The 11,647-nt window shown below is 50.3% G+C and overlaps 2 protein-coding genes across 2 annotated transcripts; both read right to left on the bottom strand.

Annotated features, from left to right (window-relative positions):
• On the bottom strand, window positions 1–2,275 carry ENH_00039390 (ATP-dependent RNA helicase, putative; the record flags this gene model as incomplete). The annotated part of the gene is made up of 3 exons (XM_013580574.1): window positions 1–152; window positions 549–630; window positions 779–2,275. 3 exons carry the CDS (start codon window positions 2,273–2,275, stop codon window positions 1–3), a joined length of 1,731 nt encoding a protein of 576 aa, XP_013436028.1.
• A 1,141-nt stretch (window positions 2,276–3,416) lies between these two features.
• Window positions 3,417–10,340, bottom strand: ENH_00039400 (AFG3 ATPase family protein, putative; the record flags this gene model as incomplete). The annotated part of the gene is made up of 16 exons (XM_013580575.1): window positions 3,417–4,037; window positions 4,183–4,260; window positions 4,659–4,810; window positions 4,982–5,152; window positions 5,488–5,626; window positions 5,777–5,860; window positions 6,324–6,407; window positions 6,592–6,701; window positions 7,199–7,342; window positions 7,484–7,610; window positions 7,788–7,930; window positions 8,053–8,080; window positions 8,194–8,269; window positions 8,425–8,576; window positions 8,709–9,089; window positions 9,210–10,340. The coding sequence occupies 16 exons, from the start codon at window positions 10,338–10,340 to the stop codon at window positions 3,417–3,419; spliced, it is 3,621 nt and encodes a 1,206-aa protein (XP_013436029.1).
• Between the last annotated feature and the right edge of the window lie 1,307 nt (window positions 10,341–11,647).

Genomic DNA, 11,647 nt, shown 5'->3' on the forward strand with positions numbered 1-11,647 from the left:
TCATGCCTTATTTCTTTGTTCTCTTCTGAGCCTTCTGTACTCTTTCTGTGCAGTTTCGTAGATTTGGGCCTTCTGGTCGAAGCCACTGGTCCGAAGCTTTTCGGCCGCGTGCGCCTCCGCAATCAACACGTCTCGCACATTACGCGCGAGGCCTGAGAACAAAATAACGAGACTAGAGATTTCAGGTCATGTCAAAATTGCTCAACTCTTCATAAGGATGAGCCACGCATAAATATGTGCAAGTTCATGCTTCAGTATTTCTACATGCAAAGGCACAGGGTGCGCTTGACACATGCACAAAGAATTCTGCAGATACATGCAGCAGGCCACTTAATAAAAAGAGTATATTTTTTCGTGGCTCTATCTTCGCACTCTTTATCTAACTGAAGCAACACTCAAAAGCAAGAAGCCCTTAGCAGCCTTATGCGTAAAACGGAGATATTTGCACATTTACGCACACAACACATAACAAACTTTCATAACGAGATGAAGTCACTTTCTCAAAAGCAAGAGGACAAAACATCGCAAAATCTTTCTATATTGCAGACCCATCGGGGGAAGCGGCTGCTCTTCAAGACGACGGCCAATGTACGCCTCCACACGATGTACCGCGGGAACATCGGCTGGATCCTGAACAGAGGATTCAGAAGTAAAAGCATAAGCAGCACACAAGAAAAATAGATTATCTCTTCGACGAGACAGGAGAACCAAAGCTGCTCCCGCGTCTCCTGCTGATTGCAGGCTTCTGATGGGCGGCAGCTGCTTCAACTGAGCTCACAACAAATGTAATGGCGACTCCCTTCCTTCCCGCCCGGGCTGTCCTGCCTACGCGGTGTACATACACCTCAGGTTCCTTCGGAGGCTGCAGGTTGACCACGAAGTCTACATTAGGGAGGTCCAGCCCTCTAGCTGCCACATCTGTGGCTACCAGAATTCGCTTGTGCTGGCTGCGGAAGGCCGCGAGAGCAGCATTACGCTGCTTCTGTTGTAGCAGCGAGTGAATACAAATACAGTCCACCTCAAGTTGCTGCAACGCAGTAGCTAGCTGCTGTGTCCTCCTCACTGACCCACTAAATATGATGCCTCGCTGAGATACAAACGGCTCCTGTTGTAGCAGATGAAGAACATACACTCCACGCATATCCCTAGGAACAAATATATAGCGGTGCTGCAGCAAGGGTGGGCTTTTGGTTGCTGCTTCCGGCAGCAGCAGAGGCATTCGGGAATCGCCGAATTCCTGCTGCAACTGCAGCAGCGCATCATTGGTGCTGGCAGAAAGTAGAAGTGTCTGCCTTCCTGCCGAAGAGGTGGGTAATGATGAAAGTAGGAGGCGCAAATCGGGGCTGAACTCCTCGCTTAATAGTCTGTCTGCCTCGTCAAGTACCAAACAGTCGACGGCCTGCAACCTCTCGTGAACTGGGCCGTTAGACATATGAAATGCTGGTCCCATATCTTTGTTGATGCTTGTTGCATTAATAATGTGCAAGCTGCTCTCTTCATCACTGTCAGCCTCAGAGGCTCCACCTGCTGTTGCCTCCTCGGCTGCTGCAAGACCTCTTTCGCGCTGCAGCAAATCCGCGAGTCGTCCTGGGGTGGCAAGGACAACATGCGGCGCCCGTTGCTGAAGCGCTTCCGCCTCAACTATCATGTCTTTACCCCCGGTGACTTCAACCCATCTCAGACCAAGATGCTGACCGTAAATCCCAAACTGCTCACCTACTTGAGATACTAGCTCACGCGCCGGTAACAGGACGACCGACATAAATGTGTGCCCCATTCCGCGTTGTATCCGCTGTAATACAGGCAGCAGATAACAAAGTGTCTTCCCTGTTCCTGTGGGTGCTATGGCGCAGAAGTCGCGTCCGGAGAGGCCCAAAGGCAGCGAGCAACGCTGAACAGGCGTTGGCTCCAAGACGGAAAGATGGTGTAAAACTGAGCAGAGTGAAGAACAGACGCCGAGAGACCTGAATGTGACGTCTGCTGCTTCTGATGCTCCTGACAATGTCTCCTCCGCTGCTACTGGGGACGTGCAGTGCTGCTCTTGCTGCTGCGCTTCCTCCTGGCTTGGAGTAAAGGCCGCATTCTCGGGCTCCGATGCGGTCTGCGCTAACTGCACGGCTTGTTCTTTCGCAGACAAAACACAGCATCTATCTGCGGGCTCTTCGAAACTAACTGTTTTTCTCCCCTCATGTGATGATTTCCTACGTTTCTTCCGCCCCCGGACCCCTTCAGCTTTTGAGGCAGCCCGAGATCGAAGGCTCCGAGAAAGTGCCATGGAATGCACTTCCAGAAAGTGGACACAACAACTGGGTAATAGTTTAACAGAAACTGATGCAACGGAGAAGTTGGTAAATGGAACGCAGCGTCCTGTCCCCTCTTCCTCAGTTCGAGACGTCGAATAGCCCGACGCTGTGTTACTTGAAGCAGGCAAGGGCAAAATTTAGCAAGGAGCTCAAATTTTAAATTTGGGTACGTTGCAGGTTTGATGAGTCCTTGGTCTTGCAAAGATATCAGGTCCTTGTGGGGCGGGGGCCCTAAGGAGGCCCACTACCGCTGAACCGGGCCCACTACACACTTTCGGCATGAAGTACAATGTAAATTACAGATTTTACGTCAATTTAATATACTTTTCTTGTCGACCCTCATACCCCCAGGATAATCAGTGTCTGGACGTCGTGCGCTTCTCACACCGTAGGGAATACAGGATACTGAGTGTCTGGACGCCGTGCGCTTCTCACACCGTAGGCAATACAGCCATACCAGGAATCTACGGCCAGACTAGGATACCAACGACACCTGGCCGTCACATGTTAAACTACCGGCATGGGCTTCGCCGCTGGTGTACACAACTGAACCTCTGTTCTAGTTCACACGCAGACTGAATTTACTTTCCGGACGTCATAGCCTATCTCCGTAAGTGTGCCTGTCCTCTTGCTATTCCTATAACGTGCTCGTTGCCCAATGACAGTCAATCAACTCCAACAAAACCTTAATCGAAATGCACCATGGTCTCTACGAAGCAAAGACCAGACGCAGTCAGAACATATGTATTGTAAGCGACTCCACTACACCCTCAATCAGCGTGCTTCCCACTCACGTCAGTTCCAGTCCCCCCCACAACACCCAACTGGCTGCTGCAACGGGCCCACCTTCTGTAGCAGGCTGATGAGCTAGTGTAATCTGACGGCTAGCGAGAAGCATATGCGCAGGTGATGCGTGGAGAATTATGTGTATCAATTCTCTGGAACGTACGCACGCCACGCCGAGGCAACACTCCGCACCTAAAACGAGCGCCAAAATCCCCGGCTACTCTTGGCGCACTCAAACGTTTGTGGGTGCAATCCCTCTTGCAACTGCTTCTTCCGCTTTTGCTGCTGCATGACGTGCTGACAATGCTGCAGTAAATAATACGTGCGTCATTGTGTGTGCCCTAACTCCGTCTTTCTGGCCGCGGCTGACGGTGTTGGCGTATTTGGTTTGAGGTTTTTCCTCAAAAGTTCTGGCAGGCATGAATCATCGTCTCCCCCAAACAACTTTCTTCTCGTTGGTCCTCTTTTAGTGTCATTTCCATTTCTGTCATCGTCGCCACCACCACCATTATTATCATCATCATCGTCATCATCATCATCATCCCGATCACTGTGCGCACCTTTGTTTTTCTTGCCTTTTGTTTTTTGTGCCTCTTCCTTACCCCCTCCTTTTGGCGCATCTGTGTCACGGTTACTACTGTGCCCTTGGTGGTGCTGACGTTGCTGCTGGCTGTGCCCGCCCCTTGTGCTGGGTATGTTGGTGCCAGGATTTCGATCAGACGCATCCACAGTCCCGTCGTGTGGTCCGACATCAGACTCAGAGCTCCCTGGAGTCTTCTCCGCAGCTGGCCTCTGCTCTTCAGAAGAACTATCCTTTGTTGGCAAAGCATCTATATAGGCAGCCAGCTGAGCATCAGGAGGATAGGGTCTCCTGCCTAAGCAGTCTTGAAGATCCGCAAACGTTAACGTCTCCTTCTCTAGAAGTAAATCACTCAAGGCATGCATCTCCTGATGCAGATTCACGCAGGCAAAATCTGGCATAGATGCACATGAAGTATGCATGCAGACGTACTGAGACCCTGCCACACGCGAGGAAAGCACAAGAACGATCATGCTCTATCTACGCCTAAATGCGGGAAAATCTGTTTCTTGCCTTCTCTCTTTCCGTAAGCAGTGCCTTTACTCGTTCGTATTGGCTGCTAATCAAATTTCGAACTTCTTCATCCACAAGCTGTACGCACACACCGACACCATGAATAGTGTCGCTGCACTGCAAGCAAATTCGTTTTCTTCAATTCAGAGCTGCTCAAAAGCAATGAAAGCGATCCAATGGGATAAAGTGGGGTATATGAAAACAAATATATTCCAAGACTTAAACAACCTCTCACAAATCCCTGCACGCAATAATATACCCATAAAATGGATACACAATTACATACTAGTGGGCAATCGCGAGAGCGGAATACCTACATCTGCTTGCTTCCGTGAAGATGCAGGAACGCACGAGGCGGGAGAATGCGAATATGTAAAGTGTGGCAACTTTGTGTTTCAATGTCCATACCTCTTTGATGTCACTGTATGCAATTCGAGAGGAATGTATGTATATATATATGGGTCTGTGCTGCTTACTTCAGCTGTGGCGTCAGAATAAAGCTGGTAGGGATCTTGTGGGCTGGGTCGAGTCCTCTTTAAGTTAACTAAGCCAATCTTCGGATTCATCCCAAGCTGCATTATTATAAGGCGGGCCAGATGGGTGGCCTTTTCTATGTCGTCTACAGCGCCTACGAACCAAAATGAAGATAGCATCCACGTGAGGTAATAAACACATTGGATAATAAATGCAATTTCCAATGCAAAAAATCACGGTTGTGCACACAGTTTGACACACCAAGCCTCTCTAGCACCAACTAAAGCAGAGCTGCCAAGCTAGTGTATCGTGAATCCTCCCGTACCACTGGATATACAGCCCATGAAGAGCTCCTCTGCCGCTCTTCCCGCCAGACAAACGGCAATCCTGTCTAAAAGAGCGTCTTTCTCGTAAAGCTCCACTGGAGGTGGCATCTGTTGACTGAATCCCATTGCCCCGCTGTCCCTGGGAATGATGGTCAGCTTCAGCACCACGTCTACTCAGACAAAAATAAAGTGCGTTTACTGTGATGCATAATGCAGGCGGGTGCATTTTTCAGTGCATGCATGCCCCCATACACAGCACAGAACAAAAACGCACCTACGAATTCGAAAAAAGATGCCGCGGAGAAGCTCGCGGATAGCAAACAATGTTCACGAAAAAATAATTTATTTAATGCGCTAACAAGGCAATATCAGCAGGGAGAGACATAGTTGCACCCCAAGTAAGGATTTTGAAAACACCGACCGCGAAAGGTAAATCTGCACCTAATGATGCTTAGTTTATTGTAGTCATTGAATAAAACTTATCAGCGAAGTGACGAAGCCCGACCTGCATGCTTGAGAAACCATCCCGCGACCGCATGCCCAGCTTCGTGTAGAGCGATGGTCCGCCTCTGCTTTTCAGACATTAGGTTCTTCGTGTTGGAGGGGAGACCAGCAATAATTCGCTCGACAGCCATCTCAAAGTCCTGCAAACAAGCCCTCGATATGAAGCCGAATCTCCACCCCCAGCTTAGTCTCCACAGCCACTGTTCGTTGTTCTTTTACATCTCCATACGGAGCAATTTATTTCCATAAGTTACTCTAAACTGAAAAAAAGGGGGCTCTAAAGTCTTCACCCGCTGCTCAATCCCTCGCTTGGTTCGCCTCCTCGCAGCGTAAATTGCCGCTTCATTGCAGATGTTGGCAATGTCAGCGCCGACCTTCAGAGACAGAGAATAACAGAAAATCGTAGGAAAGAGCTTCAATCCAAAAGCAAAATCAAGAACAGGATAGAGCCACGCTATGAACGAAATAGCGTAAGCACGGACACGTAACACTCAACGAAAGAACGAACGAAGTGCCGAGACGATGCACAACCTCTGGTGTGCACGAAGACGAAAAGTGCATTACGAAATCCAAAGAGCCATCCAGAATGACACAAAAAAGAAGAGAAAACGCGAGACACAGAATGAGCACAAAAGCCACCCTGGACAGCGGGAACCGATGGAAAAAAAGCGAAACGCGATAATAAACGGAAAAGGGACAGCAAGGGTAAAGTGGCCGCAAATATAAGTGCCTTCGACGCAAGCTACGTAAATATGCTGATACTGCAACGGGGATGGATACGACCACGAAGGGCAAACACGAACGCGAAGCGTGGCAGATTGTAATCAGGCAGCCCACCATGCCTGGAGTAAGAGCAGCCATCCGTTCAGCAAGAGCTGTTGCATCGACTCGAGGAGACAGCTTTAACGGCTGCAAATGGACCTGAATGGAGCAAAACAGGAGCAAGTGACGCCTTCAAAATTTATCCTCCTAAATAAGAGTTGTACGACTGCTCGACAGTCCCGATTGTTAAGAGGAGAGTGGACAGCGGGTCGAGAATACGGGATTTACAACAGCACAAGAAGCTGCAACAACCTCTAAAGAAGTGAAGGAGTCCCCCAGGTACCTTGAATATTTCCGCTCTCTCCTTGACGTCTGGTCTGCTTATAACCACCCGACGGTCAAACCTCCCCGCTCGCTTCAGTGCGGCATCCAGGAGATCTTCCCTATTGGTTCCTGCGAAGCAGATAAACATGCTGGTCCAGCGCATCGACACGAAAACTAGAACTTCCCATGAGACTAACATGCCCACAATGCACTAATATAAACATAAAATTTTGCTGCACAGCTCCAACATGCTACGTGGACAAACACGCGACGGGGTTGCGACATGACCAAATTTTCGTGTGTACTGGAGCGTGCGCTTGTACATGCAAATGGGACCACTCAAATGCATATTCGTATCTAAGCATACAGGCCCCCGAGAGGTTGCGTCATGTGCGATGAGAACACTTGACATGCAGTTTCCACCGCAACGTGTACATGCATACGTGAATATACTCCTTGATTTATGCGTGTGCGCTGCACGGGTCGCACTGTGTCGGATTATCTTGTTATCATGCACAAAAGGCACACCCTCGTGCACACCCTTGAGCCATACCGTCTTGCGTATGATAACAAGACAAACCGATATACTGCGACTTGCACGTGATACAGGCAGTGTCCCTCATTACCAGCTAAGACTACCACCGACTGATGCGGTGAGAATCCATCCATCTCAACAAGAAGTTGATTGAGCGTTTGCTCTCTTTCGCTGTTCGCAAACTGAGTGCTGCGACTCGCACCCACGCTATCTATCTCGTCTATCCAAATGATGGCTGTAAACAGCAAGGTCTCAACAACAAAAGTTGATCCCTTGACGCAGCTTTTCAGCTCTAAATGCTCCGGAAGTACTTCTACGGTAGCCTGCTGCTACTTCACCCCAAGCCCTAGCCCAAAAAAAAGTGTCATAAGCGTACACGGCGCCGCCTTCCTCGCTTCATCGAAGAGCTCTCTCACTCTCGAGGCCCCGACACCCACGAAAAGCTCGACGAAATCCGAGCCACTGATCGAAAAAAATGGAACTCCAGCCTCTCCCGCCACAGCCTGCACACCGGCATAGACAGCACCACGACAGGTGAAGAAAAAATGAGACGGGCAATCACCGAATTTCAAATTAGTTCCATGAGATCAAACGGCAGTAGAAAACAAAAACGTGAGGTCCTAAGATAAAAGCCTTCAACTGTGTCGCAATATGTAAGTTAGGCAAGAAAACCCGCTTGCCTTAGCGAGCAGGGTTTTACCGGTGCCCGGAGGCCCCACAAGAAGTGCGCCCTTAGGCAATTTCGCTCCCATCTTCTGAAACGCTGCTGGATTTTTGAGGAACGAAACAAACTCCATAATTTCTCTTTTGGCCTCATGCAAGCCTGAAAAACACGCGCGACATCGCAATAACATCCAAGCGACTTAACACCTTCTGCATTTTCGTTTTCAACGTTCCCCATGCTCAAAACAAAGCCAGCATCTGGAAACATTAAGAGATGCTTACCCGCGACGTCGGCGAAGCGCACCTTTACCTGCGGAAGATCACATTATGTATAATAATATATGAAGCTCTTTTCAAACAAATAGCAGTTCTTAACCTTTGCCAACCCCGGTACCGTTAACTTTCATATCAGCATCAACTCACAGTGTCCGGCTTGATACGTGCTCTCTTGGAGCTGCTGTTGCCCAGTAAACGATTTAGGCCGCTTGCACTGCCGCCCCTGCACGCAACACCGTAGCCCCTTCCCCCTTTAACTCAAGGCCCCAAATATCGGGCTAGCACATGGAACGAACTCGAAAACGTGGCATGCTTTGAGTTATAAATTGGTCATGACGGAGGCATCTCTTGGTGAGGGATTAAGACTCAGATATTCACCGGTTAACTGCGCCTCCCATAAGGAAGTCCCTGGCTATTGTGGCCATTATTAAGAAAAAAAAGGCGGATGCAACAAGATCTCCCAAACTCAAGTTCCAGCCCTCTTCAACGTAGATCGGCAGAAAATCTTTCGGATGTATGCCCAGAGAAGCCTAGTAGCAGCAACGACGTCACATCAGCTGAGGCCATAAAGGCGTAATGCGGAATTTCGCAAAAGTGTGGTATAGATTACAGCAAAATCAAATGGTCTTAAGGCTTAATTTAACATCAAGGCGTGAGATTACTTGAAAATGCTCCATTTTCTCGATAAAACTCTCCGGAGTCAGTCCCGTCCTGAACCTGACAATCTGCTTTCTTGATAACACGTCCGCCAACTTGGGCTGCTGCTGTTGCTGGAGTGTCGGCTGCGGCTGCTGTAACGAGTACTGTTGCTGGTGGTGAGACTGCTGCTGCCCCTCGTAAGGCGGCTGCTGCTGGTATTGCTGCATCTGCTGTTGCATTTGCTGCTGCTGCATGTACAGCATCAATTGCTGCTGTTGCTGTTGCATCAAATGTAGCTGCTCCGGCGTCGGGGGTGCCCTGACTACAGCTGTGCAGCGGCCCCTATCCCCAACTACAACGACTTTCTCAACCAAGCCACGGGCAACATACGAGCTGAGAAACTCCTGAGCACAGAAACACCAAGAATAATGTAAAAATGGCACTGCTGCAGCTGCAGCTACTGAAGCCGCTACTGCTTCAACCTGCCAAAGCATTCGCTTGAAGACGATGGTGGAGTTACAAACCTGTAGTGAAAGCTGCGGCTCGACGACTCTAGACAAAAGCGACAAGGCAAATAACCAGAAGCCCAGCCAAACACACAAGCGCAACAGCAGATGTTGAAGGGCTCCCCCAGCTGGAGGGATCAGCGGCAGTCGTCCACTTCTGCCGCCACTGGTGTTGCTACTGCTGCTACTGTCCTGTTGCTTCGACGCCTCTTTCGGATAAAACGCTTCAAATCCGAAAGGCGTTCGCCTCATGCCGTTCCCTGCACCTCCCTGCGGGCCAGGTCCCCGGCTGCTCTTATTGCTATCCCCTCCGCCACTGCTACCACTATTACTGCTACTGCTGCTGCTGCTCCTAGTATCCGTGTCTTTCCTTGTGCCGCTGCCAGTTTCTCCCTTTGCATTTTCTTCAGGCTGTCGGCCGCCGGTTCCGTTGCTGCTGTATCTGTCAAGTTCGCTCTGTCCAGTTTTGTTGCTTCGACTGCTGAGGAGAGTCAGGTCTTTCAAAAGACGCTGCAACAACGTGCCCGACATTGGCTGCTTCTCATGGACCGCTGCTGCTACTCGATGCAGCTGCCGCAGCAGCGGTGGCAACACACTGTCCATCAGAGAGACAGGCACTGCTGTTGCCGACTGCAGTACCCCTTCCGCTGTCTTGTGCAACAGTGACAGGAGCTCCTGCAGTTCTTGCTTCTGCAGCAGTTCGCGTTGACAGGCGGCATCCCGCATGAGTCCATTTTTTGTTAAACAAGACACGTTCGGGGAGCCTAGCAGGTGTCTGCTTCTGCTGTTGCAGTTGCCCTCGTTGCAGGCGGTTCTTCCAAGAGCATTCTGCCCATCTTCATGGAAGAATCCGAAAGTGCAGGACGCGAACTGTCTTCTGCTCTTCTGCAGCTGTAGAACTTGCTGCTGGAGCGTGAGCGCATGCTTAAAGACAGTAGTTGGGCTTGCCACTGTCGCTCCCGTTGCAGTTGCTTGTGCCTCGTGAGAGGCAAGGTCTGAGATCCTGCGTGACTGCCCGGGCTCGCGAACGAACTGTCGAGGAATCGAAGTGGGGCACAGCGAAGAGGCTGCTCTATGACCCTGGGCTAGATGGAGGAAGGGTCGTGAGCCTCGCTGCAGCTGCAGCAATCGTGCTGCTGCAACCTGCATGCCGGCCCTCCTGTTGCTGCTATACCAAAGTGCAACGATGAGCAGGCAACGGGGCGCCACCTGCTCTCACCACCGATGCTTCCATGTGACAGCACGAAGGCAGCGACGGGCGCTGCTGTGGTTACAGCGCCTAATGAAATTTCGCAGTGTTGTCTCAACTACTTCCACCTGCCGGCGTGGCCAACACGGCACGCCTTTCCTGCTTAGTTGCTTCCAACAAAAAGAAAAAATGCAAGATGAAGGCAAAACTGCGCCCACAACAAAACCATAACACCCACACCAGCAGAGGCAACGGCAGCGGCAGCCAGAGCACACCGCTCCAGCCAGCCTTCCGTGTCTGTCCGTCGGCCACAGCTGGCCCTTCGCCTCCACTTGAGTATAGGGTTCGACTGCTGTATTTACAAAAATCCGTTATACTGCTTCATTGGCAGTAGCATCCAGTTGACTTCTGACCGAGTAAGGAGGAGGGGACTGAGGGGCTGCCAGTTGCGGCTGCTGGAAGCCAAGATTCCGCGAAAGGCGAAGTTTACTGCAACTGTAGATGACAAGCAGCCCCCTTGCACACTACGAGTTTTGTCGATGATATATTAATACGAATGACTGTGCAGGATACATTGGTCTCGCGCCTGTGGGAACCCAGCTTTGGGCAACAGTTTTGCGTGCATGTTGCCAAGGGTGTAGCATTGTTGCATTCAGATAGTGTCATCTCCTCAGAATACTGTACCTTAAGCATGGCTTATTTATGAGGAACTGCATGAGCCAGTAGAAAGCCACAAAAACGTGGAGCTTGTGTTGCTACGTTTTGGTGGAGGCTCAGAGGGGCTCTGAAGATCATTAGTGGCGTCGAGGGAGGGATTCCAAAAGAACCGTAAGCATTTTGCCATTTTGGCATTGATTGTTTCAAGTTTGCCCGCGCCCGTAACAGGTGTCAAGGGCATCCGGTCCTACGGAGTGTGCCGCGTTTCTCCAGGGCGGGCTGTCTCAACATCGCCGTTACGTTTAACGAAACCTACAGTTAACAAGAAATATAATTGTTGTTGCGCCATGCTACGGAACGCATTTGATAAAGTGTTTCAGCTTGCCCGCTGCTTGTCAGGCCCTCGGCTATTTTCGCCTTTCACTTCGTTTTGGATTAGCAGTCCGTCTTCATTTGCACTTCGCTGCGGATTAGCTGTGCGTCCTCCTTTCCACTTCGCTGCGGATCAGAAGTGCGTCATCTGTTTTTCCACTGCGCTCTGTCACGCAGTGCTTGTGCAATTCGGATCAGTAGACGCTGAACAACTTCGTTTGCCACTAGCTCCGTCGAA

The sequence above is a fragment of the Eimeria necatrix genome, genomic scaffold, assembly GCF_000499385.1.
Source record: "Eimeria necatrix Houghton genomic scaffold, Enh_scaff28, whole genome shotgun sequence".
NCBI lineage: Eukaryota > Apicomplexa > Conoidasida > Eucoccidiorida > Eimeriidae > Eimeria > Eimeria necatrix.